The sequence below is a fragment of the Ascaphus truei genome, chromosome 13 (genome assembly GCF_040206685.1).
Source record: "Ascaphus truei isolate aAscTru1 chromosome 13, aAscTru1.hap1, whole genome shotgun sequence".
NCBI lineage: Eukaryota > Metazoa > Chordata > Amphibia > Anura > Ascaphidae > Ascaphus > Ascaphus truei.
Window position 1 is genome coordinate 19,383,112 of NC_134495.1, and position 27,159 is coordinate 19,410,270.

At 47.7% G+C, this 27,159-nt stretch overlaps 2 protein-coding genes across 2 annotated transcripts; one reads left to right on the forward strand and one right to left on the reverse strand.

Moving 5' to 3' along the window:
- Nucleotides 1-304: 304 nt before the first annotated feature.
- Nucleotides 305-21,712, reverse strand: MVK (mevalonate kinase). The gene is made up of 11 exons (XM_075568765.1): nt 21,265-21,712; nt 15,640-15,731; nt 13,435-13,582; nt 12,028-12,169; nt 11,452-11,607; nt 9,267-9,370; nt 8,755-8,800; nt 7,208-7,298; nt 5,794-5,910; nt 4,279-4,432; nt 305-3,059 (listed from the first exon to the last, which is right to left on the reverse strand). The coding sequence occupies exons 2-11, from the start codon at nt 15,718-15,720 to the stop codon at nt 2,908-2,910; spliced, it is 1,191 nt and encodes a 396-aa protein (XP_075424880.1). The 5' UTR covers nt 15,721-15,731; nt 21,265-21,712; the 3' UTR covers nt 305-2,907.
- MMAB (metabolism of cobalamin associated B) lies at nt 21,549-26,451 on the forward strand. The gene is made up of 9 exons (XM_075568770.1): nt 21,549-21,704; nt 22,567-22,628; nt 22,760-22,853; nt 23,460-23,517; nt 23,730-23,802; nt 24,226-24,323; nt 24,772-24,836; nt 25,183-25,242; nt 25,896-26,451. Exons 1-9 carry the CDS (start codon nt 21,595-21,597, stop codon nt 25,981-25,983), a joined length of 708 nt encoding a protein of 235 aa, XP_075424885.1. The 5' UTR covers nt 21,549-21,594; the 3' UTR covers nt 25,984-26,451.
- The last annotated feature ends 708 nt before the right edge of the window (nt 26,452-27,159 follow it).

Here is a 27,159-nt window from a genome sequence, read left to right on the forward strand (position 1 = left end):
GTTTCGACCTTTTGTGTGAGGTTGATTGCTGGCCTTGCAACGTGAAGCTGCTACGTGGGTATAACCAGACATTAAAAAAGTCACAGAGGCTCCACTGTACATTAAATAAATACCCCTTATGTTACATGACTGAGACCCATCATTTGTACACAAAAGATTATTCTATGTTGGCTGGCTGCATGGGAATGCACCGGCACAGCACATTGAAGATGCACTTTTGAGACACATTTCTCCCCCCCCCCTCTCCTAATTGTCATGTTGTCCCTCTCCGTCACTTCTTTCTCCATTTATCTGGCTGTCCTGACATTTCCCCCCACAGCCTCGGCCCTGCTGCTGTCTATCTTATCTCACATAATGTCACTGCCTCTTTAGAACCAATTCATCAGAGCGGAAATTAACAAGTGCTGACGGCCCGTAGCAAAAGAAAAAACTACCATCTGTGCGTGGACAAAAAGAGGCTTTTATATTTCTGGGGAGGATGCAGAATATCTGAAAGTCTCATCCAATACCTGAAAGCATTGGGGACTTCAGATGTCCAAATATGGGCACGGTGGACGCTCCCCTTTGGGAAGGTTTGTCATCCATTATATTCTTCATAAATGGTGTGCAGAGCTTTTGAAAACCTTGAAGGTCTCGGGAAAATGTCTTCCTCAAGCAAAGGTCAGAGCGTTTCAGAGCATGCGGGGTATGGGGCCAGGAAGACAGAAGCACTCTGTAGGAAGGATGGGCACGTTTGCGGGTGAGAAAGCGGAAGTTTGAGTCCAACGTTGGAACGGACCTCTAAATCCCAGCAAAATTCGAGCCACAAACCTGGGAAAAACAAATCCTCTGATTCAAAGGGGGGGGGGGGGGGTTGTTATTTTTTATTAAACTAGGTGAACTTTCTGAAAAAAAACGCAAAACTTTAATGAAAAGTTTGGGCAATTAAAAATCCATCACTTTTCACAAATTAAAAATCTAAATTAAATAGAGTTCCAGCAAAACACCATTTATTTTTAGTAGAACGAAAGACAAAAGGGGGTGAAAGTGGTCACACTTGCCTGCGCGTTACCTTCTCCTGGTTGCAATGCTGGCATAGAAAAAAAAAAGTGACATCGGATCAAATGTATAGGAAAAGAATCCCAATTAAAGAATGTTTCGAAAGACCTTGAAACACAGGGAACTGCTCCCTTTGCTCTCTGACATGAGCAAAATGCAGGGTTCGTATGAAAATGATGCAGGAAAATGAAAAACAGATCAAATAGAAATCTCAGTGAAATGCTATTGCAAAGTAAAACTCACATAATGAATAGATCAATGAAATAGGGGGACGGGTTGGGTTGTGTGTGTGATAGTTTGTTTGCAGACTTTTAATATATATTTTTAAAAAAAATCTATTTTTATATATGTATTCGACTTGTGTGTGTACACAGACACACAGGCACGTATATATGATGTTGTAAAATCCATTTGTGTGCAATTTTGTGCATTTTACCAGACAATTTATTTATTTATTTATAAAATATTTTAGCAGGAAGTAACACATTGAGAGTTACCTCTCGTTTTCAAGTATGTCCTGGGCATAGGAGTTAAAATGACAAATAATACATGGTTACAAATACAGTTATTTGCGTCATCGAGCGATTTGCAATACAATTCAATGCGCGAGCTGCTAACCGCAACTTGCCAACTGGTGCCTTAACGCAGAGGTGTGCAAACAGGGGGCGCAAGATTTTCCGGGAGGGACGCGGCGGTTGCAGAGGCCCCGCTCTCTTCCCCAAGGCATTTAAATGAAATGCCGGGAATCGCGTGAGGCCCCTGTAACTTCCCTTACCTTGTCTTTGCCGACGCGACGTCATGTGACCCCGCAGCGCCATTTGAAGCCGAAGACAAGGTAAGGAGGGGGGGGGGGGGAGAGCAGGAGGGGAGGGAGAGCAGGCAGGGGGGGCGCAGACTGAAAAGTTTGCGCACCCCTGCATTAACGCACAATTACATGTGCAATAACGTTTGCTACATCTGTATACATATTAATGTGTATACAGTGCTGTGTCTACGAGCAATTTAAATCGGCCAAGCTGCACGTGCCTTTTTTATCAGACATACAAAGCAAAATGTCATCGGAATTACAAAACAAAACCAGATGTATAAATATGAAGGGCGTTATTTACAAAGCTGCGTATCTGTTGCCCATGGAAGTGAATGGGTTTAAAGCGCCCTCTATAGCTGCTGTGGCATTGCAAATAAGCATAGGAACCCGAAGCATTACCCGGGATCATTTAACATTGACGATTACCACCCTACAATGGAAGAGAATAAGCTGACCGTGTCATTTTAGTTATGTGAGGTGTGGCGGGATGCCAGTGACTTTATGTTACCTTTTATGTGTATATTAATCCTGTTCCTGTTCCTTGGAACAATTTCTGCATTTATTAACATAGCACTTGATGGCAGATAATAACCACTTGGCCCATTCTTGTATCCGCGGTGAAATCTGAGGCTCTCTGCTTTTGTTCGTACTTAGAACAGCTTTGGTCCATCACATGCGTTATCGGACTTGGCAGCATGGGATGCTGGGAGTTGTAGTTCTACTCCCGATACCTTCAGCACACAAGGCGTGTTGTGTGTGTCTGAGAAAACATGTGTCTTTGGTAGGACTTGGAGGCTTGAGTGCCAGTGGTGGTCAGTGTATTCATCCTTTATGCAACTGTCCGATGCGTTGCAGGCCCTCTGGCAGTGAATGGGTTAAATAAATAGCTGGTGGTGGAGAGAGGGGGTTTCTCCTTTTTGTTAGGAGTCTTTAAAGTCCCGTTGAACAGGCAGCTCCGCCATTTTTTGGAGGGCCTATCGGAGGCTTCCAGTGCAGATGTTACCGTGATCCTATGAATGGAGAACCAACACGTACAGAGAGTCTTATTGCTTTTGGTTACTTTAAATGGCGCTGAAAGCCTGTTTAACTTCCTCTATCACAGAGGAGGGGGGATGCACAGACACACCCGGCGCCCCGATACTCGTCTCCCAGCACTGGAATCCGCAGCCTGTGAGCTCCCGTTTGGCTGCTTCCACCACAGCGGGATCCACGTCTGAAGGAGGAGAAAGGATGCTCGTGTTAGGTTTGTTTCCCACGGTCACGTGGAGAGGCCAATAACGGCCACTGGATGTCACTTCCTGGTTTTCAGAGACTAGAGCAGGGGTGGCCAACTCCAGTCCTCAAGAGCTACCAACGTGTCAGGTTTACAGGATATCCCCGCTTCAGCACAGGTTGCTCACAGTCACTCAGTCGAAGACTGGGCCACCTGTGCTGAAGCAGGGATCTCCTGACATGGTGGTAGCTCTTGAGAACTGGAGTTGGCCACCCCTGGACTAGAGATTTGACAACACGCAGGTTTCCAAACACTTATCCTTGAAACAACTTCGACATTATTAGCATAGAGATTGACGGCAGATGAGAACCACTTGGCATACTTAGTCTGCTCTCTGCTGTGAAACCTCAGACCCTTTACAATCTTTTGGTATCCATCATATTTAGCATAGCCTGGTGTCTACCCCAACCATTGTATTATCTTACTCAGAAGCATGGGGTGCTGGGAGTTCTACTCCTGACATTGTTCAGTACATGTGCTCTAGTCTAGACAGTGATGTGTTAGGAGGCCGGAGTTGGGGGTCAGTGTATTCATCCTTTACTGGCCCTTCTATTGCAATTTGGGAGCTCAGATTTGAAGCCACGCGGCTGCTTGCCAGGCCACGTTTAAGTAGACGGCGGAGCAAGTTTTACGTGGCATTTCAGATCCCTGGAGAGAACACGTGAACGGGAGAGTTCTCTACACACCAAGTTAATCTATTCAGAACTTACATGTTGGCCCATTAAAAGCGATCACAAGCCATCACTTTGGAGATAAAGCCACCGTGCAGGTCGCAGGCTTCACACTTCTATCCTTCTGGCTACCAAAGTGCTAAAGTAATCATGGTATCACCCAACTCACAGGGTGCCTTATCGCTGGGGAAGCATATGTGACATCACCAAAGCCCTTCACGTATAGGAGAATCCAGGAGAAGCCTGATGGTTGAGACACTAGCCCAGACTTACTATGCAATGCTAAGGCACAGTCATATGAATGCACCATAAGGTGCCATCATCGCTTGGTAAATATGGCCCAGTCTTTGTAGTGGGTGAACGTGATGCATAACCACGGATTAGCTCTGCGTGACCTTGGGCAGGTCAATGGATCTCTTTGGGACAGGGATTCCCCATTCCTGTCACTGCTGCATAGCAATCAAACTACTCATCTAATAAATACGTACCTGGTCGGAGCAAAGTTATCCCACATCCCCCTCCTCCGGCACCAGTCAGTTTGCTGTGCAGACCATGTGATGCAGTCACCTGACACAGTCTGTCCAATGACGGGTGCCCGACGCCTATGACGCTCAAGTGATGTTGGTTGATGTCAAACAGTTCCTGGAAAAGCAGTGTTTGCAACAGCTGTAAAAGTACGAAGTAAACACAGGAAGTCTCCTCCCCGGCAGCGGGACATTTAAGGGAAGGGAGAGGACAGGTTGTCTGCTGAGCGCAAAGGCAACGGACAATAATATCCCACAAACGTGAGGCGCTAAAAGGCATCAACCATCTGCCGAGGTTCAAATCACCGTTTAAAGCGGCGAAACATGATATAAAAACACTTTGGTAGTAGTGGCCATGAAGGAGCAATTCATGAGCTTTTTTACTTTTTAACATAGGTTTGCAGCAGGGGGTCTCCAGAGCTGAACCCCGCTAATTTCAGCTCCGGGGACCCCCTGCTTCCCGAGATACCTGCACCCCTTTCGGATGTAAGTATCTCTGCAACGTTTAAAGCTCCCCCGTCACGGGGGCCAATAGGATGCCACGCCTGATGAGGTCACAGCTTCCTATTGGCCCGCAGGGCGTGGGAGCTTAGAAACTCCGCCATTACGTGAACTCTGCTAGCCGATCGGCTACCGGCGCCCCTTACGTGAGGTATTTCTGGAAACATGGGGGTCCCCGGTGCTGACATTAATGGGCTACAGCTCCAGAGACCCCCCTGCTCCAACCCTATGTTAAAAATGGTAAACATTCGCGGGGAAATAAAGCGCAGGCTCGGATTGCCTCCTTAAAAAGGAGTGGTGCTCAAGGAAAGAAAATTCAAATGTATTACGTCATTATGCATTGCTCTTTTAAACTGGATTTTAGGAAGATTTATGGCCAGTAACCAATGATGAGATCCAAAAGGTCGAAACAAGCTGTCTGTGAGTAGGTTACAGGCTCTGCACTTCTGTAACCCAGGCTGTGCTGAAAAGCTGTATAATACGGCAGGCGTACGCTTATAGGGGTCCCATGTTACAATGGACAAGAAGCGCTCATACGAAGAGTGCTCATTTGCATACCATTACCCAGAATCCCTGGCTGCAGTGGAAACATTGTATGCTAAGAGATAATGGGGAAAGGCAGCGTTGCAGACTTGTCCGAGACATGCGAATGGGCTCACACGGGATATCTTTATTTGCTGTACACGGTACGGAGGGGTTTTGTCACTTTTTTACTCACCATAACTTATTTTGTGTCAGGAAGATGGACATAATATATAGGATATATAAGCAGAAATGGACAGAGCCCTTGTACAACAGTGTAAATAAAAACAGAAGTGGTACTTACAACTTGTACATTTAAAAAAAGCAGTACCTCCTACTAATTGTCCCCAACGCCAATAGTGGTCCAATGTAAAAATACATACAATGCTGTCACCCCCCCAGGTTGGTGTCCTAGTACGAGAGGAACAGACAGAGTTTTTCCAAGCGACGCATTACCTCTAGCACGGAGTAATGAGCTGCGGATGGTCCCTCCGCCATTGCTTCTAAAACGCGCTCGCACGCTTGGGAAATGGCGTCGATGGAAGCGAGGACGGGGCTCATGATATCTGGGAACTGTGAGGGCGAGAGGATTTCGAGATACGACGACGTACGTTACCGGATGACGTTCTACCTATTCGTTCTGAACCAGCAATCTGCACCGCTCTCGTTATTATTGGGATCCCTGGCTTCCTTTCAGTGTGGGGGGGGTGATATGGCCGCGTGCAACGTCATTAGCTTAGTGAGCCAATCAATGAGATTACTATGGCGCACAAGCAACAGTGTCTTTACTGGTGTAGCCGCGAATCCACCCCACTCCCGCCATGCATGGAACTAGAGCTGTGGAACTGGGTAGGAGAAGGGGACAGTGTCCCACGGAACCACACTGAATAAGATATGATTCAAACAGACACTACTGGCGACATTTTTTTACTAGGTATGAAGCAGGGGGTCTCTTGAGCTGAACCGCGTTAATTTCAGCTCCGGTAACCCCCCGATTCCCGAGATACTAACCTCAGAAGGGGGTGCCGGTGGCAACCCAGATGGAGCTATCGAAATGGCGGCTTTAAATATCTGGTGTGGCGTCCTGTGGGTCAATAGGAAGCCGTGACGTCATCCTTTGCAACTTCCTATTGGCCCACGTGACACCGGGCCTTTAAACTGTGGAGAGATACGTTGGGGGTCCCCGGAGCAGAAATCTATGCGGTTCAGCCCCGGAGACCCCCTGCTTCAAACCCATTATATATATTAAAAAAAAAAAACATAATGTGTCCACAGGAGTGTTCATTTAAGGCTGCTTGCTGCTGTAATACCCAATAAACCAAGACCTGTAAATCTGTCCCATAATCCTCCTTGCGCGCATATATATGGTGCACTGCAGACATTGCCTAGGATTGCAGAATAATTTGGCATTGCGGGAGAGGAAATGTAACTTTGAAGGCAGCCAACATGGGACCCTGTGAGTTCCCACAGGAGGTTTCTTTCCTATCCTTAGCCCTTTGCTGCTTTCGGGATCCGAAAAATGAAGCTTTATTTTTTTGGTGGGGGGGGGGGGGGGTGGGGGGGTGTCGAGTGTTCTCCACTCTCTTTTATTAGACGATATAAATGCAGGTTGCCTCTGCAAACCCTTTTCACTGCCGGAGGGACCTGCACCACTAACCCCTTTCTGGTGGAGCTGTTGTACCCTACGGCAGTTAACCTCTTACGCACCAAAAGAGCAACGGATGTAGGACACCAAGCGTATAAAGTTACTATTGACAGCAGTTCTAAAAAAGAAAAAGCCCTAAGGACAATCTCTGTAATGGAACATGACAAATCCTGGAACACAAATGTCATTGCCGACTGGCACTGGAAACCAGCGAAGACTCAGGACCTTTAGTAGCTTGTCTTTTACTCCGGCCACCAGGGTCTTAGTGCTCCGTGGGACTTGTGTGTTGGTCAATAAGATCTTCAGCATTGGAACCCTAACAGGAGGACAGAACAGAGAATATACGGAAAGTTACACAATCATCGCAATAAGCGGCAATAACGAGGACATTCCTTTTCCCAAGATATTAAAAGACCTGCTACTACGTGATATCAAAACTAGGGTGATATAAGGGAAATATGTCAAGGTTATTACAATAACATGAATATTTTGTTATAGAGCGCTATTAATACATACTAGTGAAGGAAGGCATAATGGCTTCTTTTTCATATGCTGTGAAAACCGCTGTCATGTGCTGGAAAAAGGATCAGCTCCATTCAACTGAAAAGGGACTAAAAGCTTCTCCAGCGCGGGGAAGCAGCTTCACAGCATACTGAATTGTATATTAACAATATGGATGCAGTAAACGGTATCACAGTGTATTGACAGTGTGTGCCTTCCCCGAGACGTCAACACACATTTGTGGTGGGTAAATAGACCATCCTGCCCAAGGACACATGTAGCAAGCGATGCGTTTCGAAACTGGATCGCCCACAACAAAGGCCAGATCCTGGAGTACAAGGCCACTGTTTCAAAACCTATCTAGTTAATCCGATTTATGAATCCCCTTGCTGCTGCGGGGGTCTTTACTGAAGCAAAGGGGTTAAGTGCAAACATTTAACCGACAAATCTGTGTGCATGGTCCTGCTTGTGACACCCCGGACACAGGGTCCAGGGGAACAACTTGGCCAATTTTAGGTGAGGAGTCAGGTAGGTAACAGCAGCCAAAGCATTCTGTATCGTGGAACTTGCAGAAGTTTATACAACAGGTAGAACCCCCAATACGGGATTACAACACCTTTGGGGGTGGGGGGGGATACAGAAGAAGCAAGGGTGATGGGGATATATCAGATGCGTATATACTAGGTGTCCCTGTCTGTTCTTCGTTTAGGCTATGGGACCTCACTTGAAGATGTACATCTTGCTTAGGGTACAGTCTTAAGATTTGTAATCTTTGTTTGTCGTATGTGCGTCGATTCCCCTTTCATATTTTGTCGGGGTGTGCGGTCTATCTTCCTTTTTGCGCTCAGTAAATGAGTGGGGGGTAGGGGGGGGTCTTCCTGTGTCCCTGCAGAAGTCAGACCATGGTGGCCACAATTGTATGAATGTGAAGCGAGTGTCGTTGACTGGGCTAGTAAGGTTCCCCATTTTGGCATGGAAGCCATGCGTTGTATATTACGTGCGTTAGTAAGGATACCCATCTGCTTCATCGCAATTACCCATCTGGCGGCCGTGACTATATGCGAGACCAGTTTATGCTCCCGCCTAGTCAACACCGCGGTCGGTCTACTTAGTAACTAGTGGATCTAGATCAACTGGTTGATTCATCATTCTCTGGATCCATCTATGTATCGAAGTCCAGATAGGTTTCATCCTGGGACATTCCCATCACATACGGAGATAGGTTGCCACGGGCATTGGTTGTATTTTAAAGACGCCATTTTTGTTTTTACCTCTCCAGTGGATGGATTTTTCCAGCCTGGTATCGTAATGCACCCCCTATAACGAACGAAGCAAAAAGAAGTAAGAAAGCGGCAGGGTAATAAATAGATGTAAAGTCTCAGGATAATTTGGAATTCAAAGAATGCCGCCTCGTCACTTCCACCAGGACAGGATGTGATCATACTGAGATTTTTTCAGTGTCAAGTTTAGGTGTGATCCACTATTTTTTGGGATAGGTGTGACAAATCGGTCACCAAATAACTGTGTTTTTGCTTTCCTCCTTTAGAAAAGATTTGGTTTCTGACGTTTCTTTCTGTTTAACTGGCCGCTCTCTCTTCCCTGGGCAGCATCTCCAAATCTGCTCACATCCCCCAGACAACCGGAGCGATAAACGACAGGATGAATGGAACACTTAAGGAATAGCCAGTCACCCTTTATAAATAATTATAATTGCTGTATATCCCATCAATACATTGGCCAACAAGCCTCTAAAAGATTATAGTCCAGCCTGGCAGTGACTTACCCCATGTGCCTACAGCATTGTCCACTCCAGAAGGGTTCCCATGGATGACCTTTTCACCTTGAAAGGCCCAACGGTTAATGAGGTCAAGCTCTTTCTTTGTCCACCTAATTAAAAGAAAAAGAAAAATCACCTTTTGCTCTAATCAAGATACAGAGTAACACAGACAGGACCTATGGCCACACATTAAACAAGCTGTCATACAGACAGTATACAGGGAGACAGTTTGGAGACAAAACTGAATAACTTGTAGCTTAATACAGGGCTGCGCAAACTTTTCTGCTCGTGCCCCCCCATCTTGCGCCCCCCCCCCTCCGTCTGCTCTCCCCCCAATCTCGCACCCCCCTGTCTGCTCTCCCCACCCGCTCGCATTCCCCCGTCTGCTCTCCCCCCTGGCTCACGCCTCCGTCTGCTCGTGCCCCCCCATCTTGCGCCCCCCGTCTGTTCTCCCCACCTGCTCGCATTCCCCCGTCTGCTCTCCCCCCTTGCTCACGCCCCCGTCTGCTCTCCCCCCTTGCTCACACCCCCGTCTGCTCTCCCCCCTTGCTCACACCCCAGTCTGCTCTCCCCCCTTGCTCACACCCCCGTCTGCTCTCCCCCCTTGCTCACGCCCCCGTCTGCTCTCCCCCCTTGCTCGCGCCCCCCATCATAAGACGGCATGACGTCATGTGACGGCGCGTTGCCATTCGATCCCGTGGCATCATTTCACACTGCGTTGCCATGGCGATGTGTCGCCGAAGAACTGGCTGAGAACAGGTAAGAGAAGTTACAGAGGCCTCACCCCTCCCCCGGCACTTCATAGAAAATCCGGCGCCCCCCTGTTTGCGCACCCCTCGCTTAATGCATATGTTACAATTATAGTATGTATTACAGCATAGGAAGTAAATAAACCTTGTACGTTAATTGTCTATGGCAGGGGTGGCCAACGACAGGTCAGGTGTTAAGGATAGCCCTGCTTCAGCACAGGTGGCTCAGGCGTTGAGTGAGCCACCTGTGCTGAAGCAGAGATATCCTTAACACTTGACCAGTTGGTGGTCCTTGAGGACTGGGGTCGGCTACTCCTGGTGTATGGCAAGGTATGACAGGCATCTCTCCATCTAGTGGAAATTTGGATTGTAAGATCTTTAATGCTAAGGCCGAATACTGACTGGGTCTTCCCGCTTCGCAATGCTAGCAAAGCCACACGAAGGAAGGGGATTCACCAATGCTCGGTATTTAACAGTGATCACTGAATATCGGTTTTAAGAGGGATACGAATTCCCAGTCTAATTACCATGTCCACACCACATGGACTCACTGCTTTTTACCCATTACAACGTTGTGTGTATATGCTCAGGATGCAGCCGGGCACTTCAGTCACAATCCTACATCCCCTTATGGATACATTCACCAGCAGGAAAAACCGTGGTTACCTATTATTTAGGCTCCTCTTCTGCTCATGGTGTAACGTACAGAACTATTCCTTAGTCCAAGTCTGATCTCCAAAGTGGAGGCACTCCACAACCATGCCAAATATATACTTAGGTGTTAGAAAAGATATATCTTGATTGGAATATGGTGACTGGTAAAGAATCAAAACAAAAGACCTTGTAGCTTAGCTGGGGAGGGGGGGACAGAATGTGCCCAAATCAATGCTTCTGTATTAATAATAATAATAATAATATCTATACATACACACACACACACACACACACAGGGATTGCGAATCCAATATTAATCCGTGGCGGCGAGCGGCAGATAACCCGTTCCAACTACGGAAAATGCGTTCGGCGGAATGCATTGTGATGCGTCGGATAATCGGTTTGAAGGATAACGGAACGACAGATAGCAAGGACCGCCTGTGTATGTACCGTATTGGCCCGAATATAGTCCGGCCTCGCACATAATACGACCCTAACGTTTTAAAGGTGTTCTTATGAAAAATAAAAGGTGTTAGGCTGTGAATATAATAACAGTACAGGTTTCGGACGGACATTTATAGGAAAAAAACATAGCACTATATGCAGGCCGATACGTTATATCCTATATGCATATTATAGAACAATATATGTCAACAGGCAGTAGAAAACAAAGTGATAAGGAGGAGGGGAGGTATATCAATGTATCTCATTTCTACTAAACTTGCCAAGGTGCAAGGATCAGGCCCACCACAAAGAAAGGTTAAGACCCAGGTCTGAAGACGCTCTACCTTGAGGTTTCGGTGCCTTCTTGTAGAGGGTTTGCAATCCTCCCACACGATGTTAGTAGAGCAGTGGCCATGCACACAGAATATGCAGCGCTGGATCCTAACCCGGCTCCCGTGGGCAGTTGGGACCACACCACTATTTCCGTGCTTTGTAAGTCTCTAAAAGAAGCACAACAGGTTACGGGGCCATATTTACTAGGAATTGCCAATTCATAAGACACCGACCGTGCTGGAAGACACCTTATGGACCAGTCAAGTGAATAGCCATAAAGGGCCATCTTTACTAAGCGATGCTAATCCATTAGACATCTTTCGTGCTTGAAGGCACCTTGCATATGGGCAATAAGGGGCCATATTGAGGAAGCCATGTTGGAAGCTGTCTTATGGAGTAGCACTTGCACACTGAATGAGGACCACACGTAGGCACAGAAAATAAGACGGCGCTCCACTGGCCTCGTGGGAGTAATAGGGCTGGTTTATTGAAGGATCGATGTTTCGGTCATACTTTGGACCTTTATGTAGGACCGACACGTCAATCCTTCAATAAACCAGCACGTATTACAGAACCATTCCACTCACCTGCCACAAATGGATAAGTAGAGATAAAGGAAAGCCAGGACTGCGAGACTCTCCGTGTCGGTGGATCCGTCAGGAAAACCTAAAAACTTCTTGAGCCCATCCAGATGCTCAGAGCTAGGACTTCTGGGCTCGTCTTTGGCGTCTGTTACAAACACAAAGACTGGCAATGTGATGTCGCAACTGTAAATCTAACCAGTTGAACCCAGTTACAAAACTAGCGACCACATATTCCCGGTCTAGGACGTTATTTCGCAGCCGTTTTGCCGCAACCAAATATCTGCCACCATTTAGCCCCCACTCACCTCGCCGCCGGGACATCTCTCCGCCGGCCGCTTCGCTGCCAAAGTAAATCCCTAACTTTACCCCTTACCCTAAAAACCCCTCCTCTTAATCCCTAATACTAACGTTACCCCTTACCCTAAAAACCTTTAAACCTATAAAACCCCTAACCCCTTACCCTATAAAACCTTAACCCCCTACTCTAAATCCCTTTACCCTAATCCTAATCCCCTAAAGACCTAACCTTACTGTAAAAACCCCTATCCTTAACCCCCTACCGCTACCCTAACCGCTAAAAACCCCTTAAAAACGTACCTTATTGGTGAAGTGCCCGGCGACTGAGTGGCCAGCGGCAGAGCAGTTGTGGCGTGGTAAGAGTCCCTCGGCAGCCAAATGCCGGCAGGGACTTGGTCGCGGCAAAACGGCCGCCACCACAATGTCTGATTCTGACATATTCCACAAAAAGACTATATCCGGTGATAACGCATAGTAAATATTCACTTTGAAAAGTAGCAAACGTCAAATTATGTTTGTAGGCTACTAGGCACATATAAAAAGGCTTAGAAAAGGCAACTTAAGTACTGGAACAAGCTCGGTAAGGAGGAATGACATTGTTCGGTTCTTTTAGTTTACTGAAATACCGATGTATTGTTGCCAAGTGCCCGTATCCTAGTGCAGCACGTATTGCACATGGTACAATTCACTACAATGAAAACAAAGCAGTTCTTCTGATAAACCCACTGATAAACCCACTGATAAACCCACTGATAAACCCACTGATAAACCCACTGATAAACTCCACAGACTTTTGTCCTAATGAAAAACAGGGGTAAAGAATTCATATGTTCCCCCCCAAAAAATCGGGAAGAGCGTTTGTGTAAGCAGAGTCACAGCTAAATGATGGATTCTAAGGGATTGGACATTATGCAGCGCTCTGAACGTTGTACATTTATACCCGGTCACGTCGCTGCATGATTTGTATTCTTGTAATACTGCAGGGGTGTGATGGAATGTAACCCAACTCGTGCAGTGCCTTTATCGTCCTTCAATCGGCATGCGATTTCCCGTCGGTTTATTTAAATCCCCGCTAGTGATCACCAACGACGAGGGGGTATAAAGAAAACTCACCTTGAAATGAAGGCAACAGAGTGCGGAGCCTGGAGACATCCCAGCTTAGTTTGGTTCCAATATTTGGTAAGATTATTGAAACAGTATTATCTTTGCGAGGTCGTATTCTAAGGAATGTTCTTAAATTAAGACCCACTGCCAAAGCCACCTGCATGGATACAGAGGAGGAGCATGCGTTTATCTCTGGGGCCTCTGAATGGGGAAGTGTTTCCCCTTACCCCTATGGCTGTACAAGCTCTTGCTGATCACACAGGGACATCTCACACAAGGGAGCAGCCAGAGGCAATCCCCCCCCTCCCAAGTCTCACTAACACACATTAAATATACGCATAGGTGTCAGGTTTGGGTAAAACAGGTGTCAGTCACCCACGTGACCCCGTAGGCTGCGCTTATAGTGCCGGCAACGGCAGCAGCGACGCCGCGTCAAAACAAATGCATTGCCGCCACTGCGTGCGCTTATAGTAAGCGCGGAGCGACGGCTTGGTCGCGATCGCTGGAAGTCATCTCAATTTGATTTTTCCAGCGAGCGCAGCCTGACGTCACCGGCACTATAAGCGCAGCCTTAGGGCTGTTATATAGTGCGGCCGCGTGCTACGCCGTGCGCGCGCACGGCATTTATAGATGGCTGTGGTTAGTCAGCCCTTCCATACAAGGGCCGCGCGCGAGCAGGGAGCAGGGAGCCGACAGACAGCGGGGAAGAGAAGGAAAATAATCTTTTCGCGCCGCTCCCGGCGCTGAATGTATGTATATATGTATACATGTGTATGTGTATGTGTGTGTGTGTGTATGTATTTGTGTGTCTGCACAAATTTAATAAATATTTTATTTTTACAATAAATAATAAATTACACATACATACACAAACAAACAATACCATCACAGCTCACAGCATACACACAAAAAGCATGCGGCACGCGCCTTCGGACAGGCACACGCCCGCGCATGTCCGCACACACTATATAACAGCCCTTAATCAGGTCTCTGGAATTAGCTCACTTTGGTCCTAGGAGGGATTGCATTTAATCTGCTCTCCAATGCTCTACAGCAGGGGTGGGCAATCTTTTCCCATTTGACGCCGAGCAGGGGTCATGTGACATCACGTTGCCATGGTAACGTGCCGTCGGGTTACCATGACGACGCGTCGCTGGAAGCCAAAAGTAAGCGAGTTACAGAGGCCTTGCGCGGTCCCCCCCCCCGGCATTTAATTTAAATGCCTTGGGGAAGAGCTTGGGACCTCTGTAACTGCCCCCCCCCCAGAAAGTCTTCTTGCACCCCCCAGTTTGCGCACCCTTGCTCTACAGGAGTCCCTGGCAGGGAAAAGGGGATAAGGTGAGATATGACAGTGAAATAATAGTCCATGATAAAGAAAACAGCGTTACACCGTGTAAAAAATGTAAACGATTAAAACAAAATGTACAAATATTACAATGGAATTCAAATCTAACCAACATTACAGTCAACGAGCACCTCGTTACAATGAGGAACACCTTGGTGGTTGAAACATTGATTACAGTTTAATATGGAATAATAAATTCGTTTTTATATTGCAAGGAAGAGTGCGAAGGAATAACTCATGCTAATTACAATAATGACTGGATGTGTGGTGTACCCCTTCCAATGCTATTAACCCTTCGAAAGCTGGAAGGCCCACCGCACCCGAGGGCCGCAGACCTCTCCGGGACTTCTCGCGACCCTCTGCCACATGTCTCATACGGAAGAGGACGTCTCCCGTAGACATTAGCGAAAGTGCCATGATGCTCCCAGAGTTACTTGAAAACGTGAGGTAACTCTCAATGTATTACTTCCTGGTAAAATATTTGATAAATAAATAAATAAATGTCAGAGGGACCCCTGACGTTCCAACCTTAGTGACGTCCTGAGGACATCCTAAGTGCAATCTGGCCTGTTAAGCGCTTAGACTGTAAGCTCTTGGGGGCAGAATATGTTGTCCTAATGCCTGGTGCACATATGTCCATGTTCTATTTGAATTCCCTTTCACAATGTCAGTTTTGTAACGTTTTGGGTCTATATGAACACCAATCTGTAGCAATATAAAGGTACAGGCATGCAGTGCTGCGCCTCGCAATGTAAAGGTACAGGCATGCAGTGCTGCGCCTCGCAATGTAAAGGTACAGGCATGCAGTGCTGCGCCTCACAATGTAAAGAGCTGCCGGTAATCATGGCTGTGTGAATGGCGTTTCGTACCTTGCCGTGCACCACCGCATGCTCTCCGTGCAGGATTACCTTCCCAGGGGCTGACACATACAGCTCGATGTCTCTTGTCATGATGTATTTCACTGTATATGAAAACCGGTGTCATTAGCATAGGTGGCAGGGTATGGGTATACACATAGTATGGGGTGACATTAGGGGAGGTGACAGGGTATACACACAGTATGGGGTGACGTTACGGGTGGTGACAGGGTATACACATATATGGGGTGACATTAGGGGAGGTGACAGGGTATACACATAGTATGGGGTGACATTAGGGGAGGTGACAGGGTATACACACAGTATGGGGTGACGTTAGGGGTGGTGACAGGGTATACACACAGTATGGGGTGACATTAGGGGTGGTGACAGGGTATACACACAGTATGGGGTGACATTAGGGGTGGTGACAGGGTATACACACAGTATGGGGTGACGTTACGGGTGGTGACAGGGTATACACATATATGGGGTGACATTAGGGGAGGTGACAGGGTATACACATATATGGGGTGACATTAGGGGAGGTGACAGGGTATACACACAGTATGGGGTGACATTAGGGGTGGTGACAGGGTATACACACAGTATGGGGTGACATTACGGGTGGTGACAGGGTATACACATAGTATGGGGTGACATTAGGGGAGGTGACAGGGTATACACACAGTATGGGGTGACATTAGGGGTGGTGACAGGGTATACACATAGTATGGGGGTGACATTAGGGGAGGTGACGGTATACACATAGTATGGGGTGACATTAGGGGAGGTGACGGTATACACATAGTATGGGGTGACATTAGGGGAGGTGACAGGGTATACACACAGTATGGGGGAGACATTAGGGGAGGTGACGGGATATACACACAGTATGGGGGAGACATTAGGGGAGGTGACAGGGTATAAACACAATATGGGGTGACATTAGGGGAGGTGACAGGGTACACACACAGTATGGGGTGACATTAGGGGTGGTGACAGGGTACACACAGTATGGGGGAGACATTAGGATAGGTGACAGGGAATATACACAGTATAGGGGAGACATTAGGGGAGGTGACGGGATATACACACAGTATAGGGGTGACATTAGGATAGGTGACGGGGAATACACACAGTATGGGGTGACATTAGGATAGGTGACAGGGTATACACCCAGAATGGGGGTGGCATTAGGGGAGGTGACGGGATATACACACAGTATGGGGTGACATTAGGGGGGTGAAAGATAGTACACAGTAAGGGGGTAACATTGGGGAAGGTGACAGTTAGCACACAGCGACATTAGGGGAGGTGACAGATTACACACAGTGACAGATACACAGGGTTATTAGGGGAGTATTAAGTGAGCACAGGGTTATTTGGGGAGTATTGGGGGATGTAACAGATGCACAGTGACATTAGGGGGGTATTAGGGGATGTGACAGATACACAGTGACATTAGGGGGAGTATTGGGGAATGTGACAGATACACAGGGTTATTAGGGGAGTATTGGGGATGTGACAGATACACAGGGTTATTAGGGGAGTTTTGGGGGATGGGACAGATACACAGTGACATTAGGGGGAGTATTAGGGGAGCATTAGGAGACCATTGGGGGATGTGACAGATACACAGTTTTATTAGAGGGAGTATTAGGGGAGTATTGGGGATGTGACAGATACACAGTGACATTAGGGGGGAGTACTGGGGATGTGACAGATACACAGGGTTATTAGGGGAGTATTGGGGGATGTGACAGATACACAGGTTTATTAGGGGAGTATTGGGGGATGTGACAGATACACAGGGTTATTAGGGGCGTATTGAGGGATGTGATAGATACACAGTGACATTAGGGGAGTATTAGGGGAGTACTGGGGGATGTGACCGATACACATGGTTATTAGGGGAGTATTGAGGGATGTGACAGATACACAGTGACATTAGGGGAGTATTGGGGGATGTGATAGATACACAGTGACATTAGGGGAGTATTAGGGGAGTACTGCGGGATGTGACAGGAACACAGGGTTATTAGGGGGGTATTGGGAGATGTGACAGATACACAGTGACATTAGGGGAGTATTGGGGGATGTGATAGATACATAGGGTTATTAGGGGAGTATTGAGGGATGTGACAGATACACAGTGACATTAGGGGCGTATTGGGGATGTGATAGATACACAGTGACATTAGGGGAGTATTGGGGGATGTGACAGATACACAGTGACATTAGGGGGAGTACTGGGGGATGTGACCGATACACATGGTTATTAGGGGAGTATTGAGGGATGTGACAGATACACAGTGACATTAGGGGAGTATTGGGGGATGTGATAGATACACAGTGACATTAGGGGAGTATTAGGGGAGTACTGCGGGATGTGACAGGAACACAGGGTTATTAGGGGGGTATTGGGAGATGTGACAGATACACAGTGACATTAGGGGAGTATTGGGGGATGTGATAGATACACAGGGTTATTAGGGGAGTATTGGGGGATGTGATAGATACACAGGGTTATTAGGGGAGTATTGAGGGATGTGACAGACACACGGGGTTATTAGGGGAGTACTGGGGGATGTGACAGATACACAGTGACATTAGGGGGGATTACTGGGGGATGTGACAGATACACAGTGACATTAGGGGCGTATTGGGGATGTGATAGATACACAGTGACATTAGGGGAGTATTGGGGGATGTGACAGATACACAGGGTTATTAGGGGAGTACTGGGGGATGTGACAGATACACAGTGACATTAGGGGAGTATTGTGGGATGTGACAGACACACGGGGTTATTAGGGGAGTACTGGGGGATGTGACAGATACACAGTGACATTAGGGGGGATTACTGGGGGATGTGACAGATACACAGTGACATTAGGGGAGTACTGAGGGATGTGACAGATACACAGTGACATTAGGGGAGTATTGGGGGATGTGACAGATACACAGTGACATTAGGGGGGATTACTGGGGGATGTGACAGATACACAGTGACATTAGGGGGGATTACTGGGGGATGTGACAGATACACAGTGACATTAGGGGGGATTACTGGGGGATGTGACAGATACACAGTGACATTAGGGGAGTACTGAGGGATGTGACAGATACACAGTGACATTAGGGGAGTATTGGGGGATGTGATAGATACACAGTGACATTAGGGGAGTATTGTGGGATGTGACAGACGCACGGGGTTATTAGGGGAGTACTGGGGGATGTGACAGATACACAGTGACATTAGGGGGGATTACTGGGGGATGTGACAGATACACAGTGACATTAGGGGAGTACTGAGGGATGTGACAGATACACAGTGACATTAGGGGAGTATTGGGGGATGTGACAGATACACAGTGACATTAGGGGGGATTACTGGGGGATGTGACAGATACACAGTGACATTAGGGGGGATTACTGGGGGATGTGACAGATACACAGTGACATTAGGGGGGATTACTGGGGGATGTGACAGATACACAGTGACATTAGGGGAGTACTGAGGGATGTGACAGATACACAGTGACATTAGGGGAGTATTGGGGGATGTGATAGATACACAGGGTTATTAGGGGAGTATTGAGGGATGTGACAGATACACAGTGACATTAGGGGCGTATTGGGGATGTGACAGATACACAGTGACATTAGGGGAGTATTGGGGGATGTGATAGATACACAGTGACATTAGGGGAGTATTAGGGGAGTACTGCGGGATGTGACAGGTACACAGGGTTATTAGGGGGGTATTGGGAGATGTGACAGATACACAGTGACATTAGGGGAGTATTGGGGGATGTGATAGATACACAGGGTTATTAGGGGAGTATTGTGGGATGTGATAGATACACAGGGTTATTAGGGGAGTATTGAGGGATGTGACAGATACACAGTGACATTAGGGGCGTATTGGGGATGTGATAGATACACAGTGACATTAGGGGAGTATTGGGGGATGTGACAGATACACAGGGTTATTAGGGGAGTATTGGGGGATGTGATAGATACACAGGGTTATTAGGGGAGTATTGGGGATGTGACAGATACACAGGGTTATTAGGGGAGTATTGGGGATGTGACAGATACACAGTGACATTAGGGGAGTACTGGGGGATGTGACAGATACACAGTGACATTAGGGGAGTATTGTGGGATGTGACAGACACACGGGGTTATTAGGGGAGTACTGGGGGATGTGACAGATACACAGTGACATTAGGGGGGAGTACTGGGGGATGTGACAGATACACAGTGACATTAGGGGTGTACTGAGGGATGTGACAGATACACAGTGACATTAGGGGAGTATTGGGGGATGTGACAGATACACATGGTTATTAGGGGAGTATTGAGGGATTTGACAGATACACAGGGTTATTAGGGGAGTATTGGGGGATGTGATAGATACACAGTGACATTAGGGGAGTATTGGGGGATGTGATAGATACACAGTGACATTAGGGGGGTATTGGGGGATGTGACAGATACACAGGGTTATTAGGGGAGTATTGGGGGATGTGACAGAGACACAGGGTTATTAGGGGAGTATTGGGGGATGTGATAGATACACAGGGTTATTAGGGGAGTATTGGGGGATGTGACAGATACACAGGGTTATTAGGGGAGTATTGGGGATGTGACAGATACACAGTGAAATTAGGGGAGTACTGAGGGATGTGACAGATACACAGTGACATTAGGGGAGTACTGGGGGATGTGACAGATACACAGTGATATTAGGGGGGTACTGGGGGATGTGACAGATACAGTGACATTAGGGGAGTACTGGGGGATGTGACAGATACACAGTGACATTAGGGGAGTACTGAGGGATATGACAGATACACATGGTTATTAGGGGAGTATTAGGGGAGTACTGGGGGATGTGACAGATACACAGTGACATTAGGGGAGTACTCTGGGATGTGACAGATACACAGTGACATTAGGGGAGTATTGGGGTGTGTGACAGATACACAGGGTTATTAGGGGAGTATTGGGGGATGTGACAGACACACAGTGACATTAGGGGAGCACTCTGGGATGTGACAGATACACAGTGACATTGGGGTGTGTGACAGATACAGTGACATTAGGGGAGTATTGGGGGGTGTAACAGATACACAGTGACATTAGGGGAGTATTGGGGGTGTGACAGATGCACAGGGTTATTAGGAGGAGTATTGGGGGATGTGACAGACACACAGTGACATTAGGGGAGTATTGGGGGATGTGACAGACACACAGTGACATTAGGGGAGCACTCTGGGATGTGACAGATACACAGTGACATTGGGGGGTGTGACAGATACAGTGACATTAGGGGAGTATTGGGGGGTGTAACAGATACACAGTGACATTAGGGGAGTATTGGGGGTGTGACAGATGCACAGGGTTATTAGGAGGAGTATTGGGGGATGTGACAGACACAGAGGGTTATTAGGGGAGTACTGGGGGATGTGACAGATACACAGGGTTATTAGGGGGAGTATTGAGGGATGTGACAGATATTATTAGGGGGGAGTTATTAGGGGAGTATTTCCCTGCAGGTCCCGGTGACAGATACACAGTGACATTGGGGGGAGTATTATGGGGAGTATTATGGGGAGTATTTACCTGCAGCTCCTGGTGACAGAAGAAGATGAATAAAACATACAACTAAAGAACCTAAAGCCAATACAAAGCTTTCAATCAATCAGCGATCAGCAGGCGGGCACCTCACTCCGCTCCACCAATGAGAGCAGGGAAGGCGTGACGCCACCACATCCCTCCAACCAATCAACGACTAGGCGATGGACGCCCCGACCCTTCGCCAATCCGAGTCAGGCACCACCCACCAGCACAAGGTAGGCGTGGCCGCGAGGGCACGGTCCAGCCAATCCCGTGGCTGTGCCGAGGGCTCGCGCCGCGGTGGGGTGAGCTGTGGGCGGAGCGAGCGCTGGTGTCATGGCCGCCGCCAGGGTGTTCATCCGATGCGTTCTGAGTAGAACAGCGGGGACCCGAGTGGCAGCAGCAGAGGGGAGGAGCCGATACTGTGTGCGGGGAGAAGAGGGGAGGTTAGAGAGGAGCCGGATAAATACTTCTCCGCCACCTAAAACACAGATTAGGGACACGTACCCCTCACCCCCTCCTAATACACAGATAAGGGACACGTACCCCTCACCCCTCCTAGTACACAGATAAGGGACACTACCGCTCACCCCCTCCTAATACAAAGATCAGGGGCACGCACCCCTCACCCCCTCCTAATACACAGATTAGGGACACGTACCCCTCCTAATACACAGACGTCAGGGACACGTACCCCTAACCCCCTACTAATATACAGACGTCGGTGACACGTACCCCTCACCCCCTCCTAATACACAGACACGGGGACACGTACCCCTCACCCCCTCCTAATACACAGACACGGGGACATGTACATCTCACCACCTCCTAATACAGGGATATGTCCCTCTCACCATCTCCTAATTCACAGACATGAGGGACATGTACCCCTCACACCCTCCTAATACACAGACATCGGGGACATGTATCCCTTACCCCCTCCTAATACACAAACGTCGGGGACACGTACATCTCACCCCCTCCTAATACACAGAGATAGGAATGACGTACATCTCAACCCTGCCTAATACAGAGACATTGGGGTGACGTACATCTTGCTCCCTCCTAATACAGAAACATCGGGGACACATACATCTCACCCCCTCCTAATACAGAGACGTCTGGGACACGTACCTCTCATTCCCTCTGAATACACGTACCTCTTCTCCTCCCCCTCACCTAACATGCAGATACATGAGACTGGTCTCTAATAAGCTTTGATTGGCCTGCCTCTCCCATATTTCTTAGCCACACCGGGGTTAATAAGAGTGATGTTTTTTTTTGTTTGTTTTTTCTCCCACAAAAAAGTTCAGCACCTGAGCCCAAGACTGTGAAAGTCCCAAAGATCTACACAAAAACAGGAGACAAAGGTGTGTGTGTGTGTGTCTGTCTCTGATTTGGCAACTATAATCTAAATGTGATGATATGAGCTATGTTAAAACAGGATTGTAGGCGCCGGGTCCCATTCTCTCCTATGAATCCTCCAACTCTCTGTTCTCAGGGTTCTCCAGCACCTACACAGGTGAAAGGAGACCTAAAGATGATGTCGTGTTTGAAGCATTGGGAGCAACGGATGAACTGAGTTCAGCTATCGGGTAACACATTGTACTTTACATGGGCAGTGCTGAAAGCGACATGTTTATTAGGCTAAGTCCCCAGTGCAAGCTGGCGGCGTGACTCACTCCACTCCACCAATGAGCCGTGTGTGCAGCAGCCTCCAGCGGGATCATAGCCTTAGGTTAAATGTAGCTATCTAAACGTTTCCCTCCCCAGTGAAAATGAGACAAGTAGAAGTATTTTTACGTACAATAGATTACAGTAGTAGGTTTATGCTCCAAGGAGCTTCATTCTAAGTCTTCGTTTATAGTGTGAGACGAAGTGCATGGAGTCACATCGAGCGATACCTGCACTCTGATGGGGAGGCGTGGCTGTGACATCACCAGGCTGGCTCGCCCTCATTGGCTGAACCGCTCACGTGACGCAAAAATACGAAATTATTTGTCGGCTCAAAATTCTGGCGTGCGGTCTCTCTCCCTTGCGTGGACTATGGCCGCCCCGATAAAGCTACTATATTCTGTTCGTGTCGCGTGCACAATAATCGCAGCTTAAGAAGGTGATATGGGAGACTGGAGAAGTTGATATTCTGAAGATGTTTGTGGTCTCTGATGGCTGCTCATATCACTTTTTCATTTGCTTCCTAGGCTTGCCAGAGAATTCAGTCTGGATGCAGATCACCCATTTGTGTCGGAGCTGGAGAAGGTACGCTCCCCAGATGCACAGCGTTCTCATGTTCATTTAATGTGAGAGCTAAACTGGGACCCTGCAGAATTATCGGCTTTTGGCAGGGGGCTAGTTAGGAGCCAGAGAAAATGACACAGCTGTATTGATCAGGGATCTGTTATAAAGCAGAACTCGTATATTAGGGAGTTAATGCATTATTGAGATTTGTAACTTAATGTTGTAACTTGCAGATCCAGTGTATGCTGCAGGATGTTGGATCAAACATTGCGACACCCCTGTCTTCAGCTAGAGAAAGCCACAAAGGTAATTCTTGCAACGATTTCTGCAGGGCACACTGTCAGATTAATCCCGAGTCATTCTTTTTATATTTTAATTTTTTTACATAATTGGAACCATGGTGTCCTCCGATGCTGAACCTTGCTATTTGCAGTGCTGGGGACCCTTCCCTCTCCCCTGAGAATTACAGTGGTACATGCCGGGGTCATGCTCCCTTGGGAGGATACACTATGGCTGTTCATTTCTCACTGGGCCAATAGGAAGCCGCCACATCATTGGTTGCGGCTTCCTATTGGTCTACAGCAATGGCCATATTGGATTCTCCATGAGGAGCAGCGGCCACTACCACAGTAATTATCTCGGTAACCGGGGAGTCCGGGGCGCTGAGTGGGATGTGAAGAAGAAACCAATCCCCAGCTTGTCCATCCCGTCATTTTGTCCTTTCCGCAGTCAGAACATCGTTCAGTGTGGCGCCCGTGCAGGAGCTGGAGCAATGGATTGATAAATACACCGCTCTACTTCCCCCGCTGACCAACTTCATCTTACCTGTATGTGTAACACAACCACACGCACGCGCACACCTACAGCGTTTCAGCCTTTACTCCTATATCTGGTCCATAACCCAACTGCTCCCCACTAATTTGCACACAGCCAAAGCTTGATTTAATAGAATAGAGATCCTAATACACTTTATATTCAGCCTTCTTGATACTGAAGAAGCTACTTGTGTGGATAACCGTATACATGTGGACTAGAGTCCAATAATGTTATATAGAATAGCATCACAAGCAAAACTACAACTCCCAGCATCCCATGCAGCATGGGATGCTCAAAACCGCAAAGAATAGCCTGGGAAATATGGCTCATCCAAGGGCCACTACTAGGGAACCAGTGATGTGGCTGCTTTGGGTCATATTACCGGATTTTAAAGTAGGATACTTTTTATCTCCCGAGTGACTGTACTAAAGGACTAACCCATACATTGTCTCCTTCCAGTCCGGCGGTAAGAGCAGCGCAGCCCTTCACGTTGCCCGATCGGTGTGCCGAAGAGCCGAGCGGATGTAAGGAAGCAAGTTACCAGCTGGTTATTACTCTAAGAGCAATAAAACCTCAGGGAATTATTACCGCAAAGAAATACTAGGCGGCCAGACTGACCTTAGTGTTAAACAGATACTAAAACAGTCATTATCAGCGTTGTACTGATTGTACATGTAGTTTGACATCGCTGAACTGAAAAGTAGTATTGTAGGCACCGGAAACCACTCTCCTACAATAATTTAATTCCCCTTGCCCATAGAGCTTACATTCTACATTTTAGGAAGCACAAGGTGATCGATTAGTTTGCCCAAGGTTACACAATGCTGGTACTTGGATTCAGATAGTAATTACCTCCGTTCTTCTTCCCAGTGTGTTCAGGGTGATACAGTCGGGAGAGGCGGATCCAAATGTTGGCAAATATTTGAACAGGTAAATCATACTAATTAGAGCCAGCTCTGTGTGTGATGCATGAAGGGTTACTGGCTGAACCGCCGGGAGCGTGGCCTAGCGCTCTGTCGCTAGTGTTAATCACAATTTTTGGGTCTGCCTGAAAAACTCGCTGCGCAGCGGCCCCGGCCCCACTGAGGGGCAGCTCTTGTCCCCGCAGCGCCTATAGCGAGCGCTGCAGCAGCCAGCGGGGACCAAGCCTTATTCACAGTGGTGTCTTCACTGCCTACATCGCTCCATGGCAAAAGCAGTTATCCTTCTTTTACCTGAGCAATCGCAGCACCACACGTCACTGCTCTGTTCCTATTATCCCTAGGATATATGAGCTTGCACAGTTGAGCAGGGGGTGCCCAACTCCAGTCTTCAAGCCCCACCAACAGGTCAGGGTTTCTCAGCTTCAGCACAGGTGGCTCAGACTGAGCCACCTGTGTTGAAGCAGGGACTGATTGAACCACCTGTGCTAAAGCTGGGATATCCTTAAAACCTGACCAATGGGGGGGGGGCTGGAGTGGAGGCCCCCTCCACCCTGCAGTAGAGGACTTGATCATGTACATTTTGCATTAATTAGGTATAAACCACATCACATGTCTGTCTTGGCAAAGGAGTTGCTGTATCCCTCAAACCATCTCTTTCAGGCTGAGCGACTACCTTTTCACGTTGGCACGGTACGCAGCCAAGGAAGAAGGCAGGAATGAAACGGTCTACACAAGGACACACCCATGAAGTCGGACTCCAAATGTGGTGCAAAGGAACTGTTGCATTTACATTTAACCCTTCGCTGGTGTGACTGGCACAGCATTACTAAGGGTGAACAATGGTTTGAATTGCCAGACATACATGGACTTGACCTTGTGCTGCTGCAAAGGTTTCTGGGTACAGACCTACAGATGAAGATAACATGTGTTTGCGTTAGCCCCTCTTGCTGCTGGAGGGGCCTGGCGATGCATTGCTCCACAATAAGGTTCATCAGCTAGTGTTATCTGCTACACCTCCTATGCAAGAAGAGGTCAGAGAAAGATGCTGACCAGAGAGCCATTCCAAATTGCAGAGGTCAAACAATGGCACAAGTAACCTGATGGGGCCTGAACCATGCTATTAACCTGGAACAATCCGCCTGGGTGAGAAACGGCAATAGAGTTGAAAGAAAATGTATCAACTTGTAAAAGATCTTCTAAATAAATAATACTGGCAGTCCCTGTCTGATATGACTATTTGGGATATGGTCTGCCCTGTGCCCCTTGTGTGACAGATACAGTGACATTAGGGGAGTACTGGGGGATGTGACAGATACACAGTGACATTAGGGGAGTACTGAGGGATATGACAGATACACATGGTTATTAGGGGAGTATTAGGGGAGTACTGGGGGATGTGACAGATACACAGTGACATTAGGGGAGTACTCTGGGATGTGACAGATACACAGTGACATTAGGGGAGTATTGGGGTGTGTGACAGATACACAGGGTTATTAGGGGAGTATTGGGGGATGTGACAGACACACAGTGACATTAGGGGAGCACTCTGGGATGTGACAGATACACAGTGACATTGGGGTGTGTGACAGATACAGTGACATTAGGGGAGTATTGGGGGGTGTAACAGATACACAGTGACATTAGGGGAGTATTGGGGGTGTGACAGATGCACAGGGTTATTAGGAGGAGTATTGGGGGATGTGACAGACACACAGTGACATTAGGGGAGTATTGGGGGATGTGACAGACACACAGTGACATTAGGGGAGCACTCTGGGATGTGACAGATACACAGTGACATTGGGGGGTGTGACAGATACAGTGACATTAGGGGAGTATTGGGGGGTGTAACAGATACACAGTGACATTAGGGGAGTATTGGGGGTGTGACAGATGCACAGGGTTATTAGGAGGAGTATTG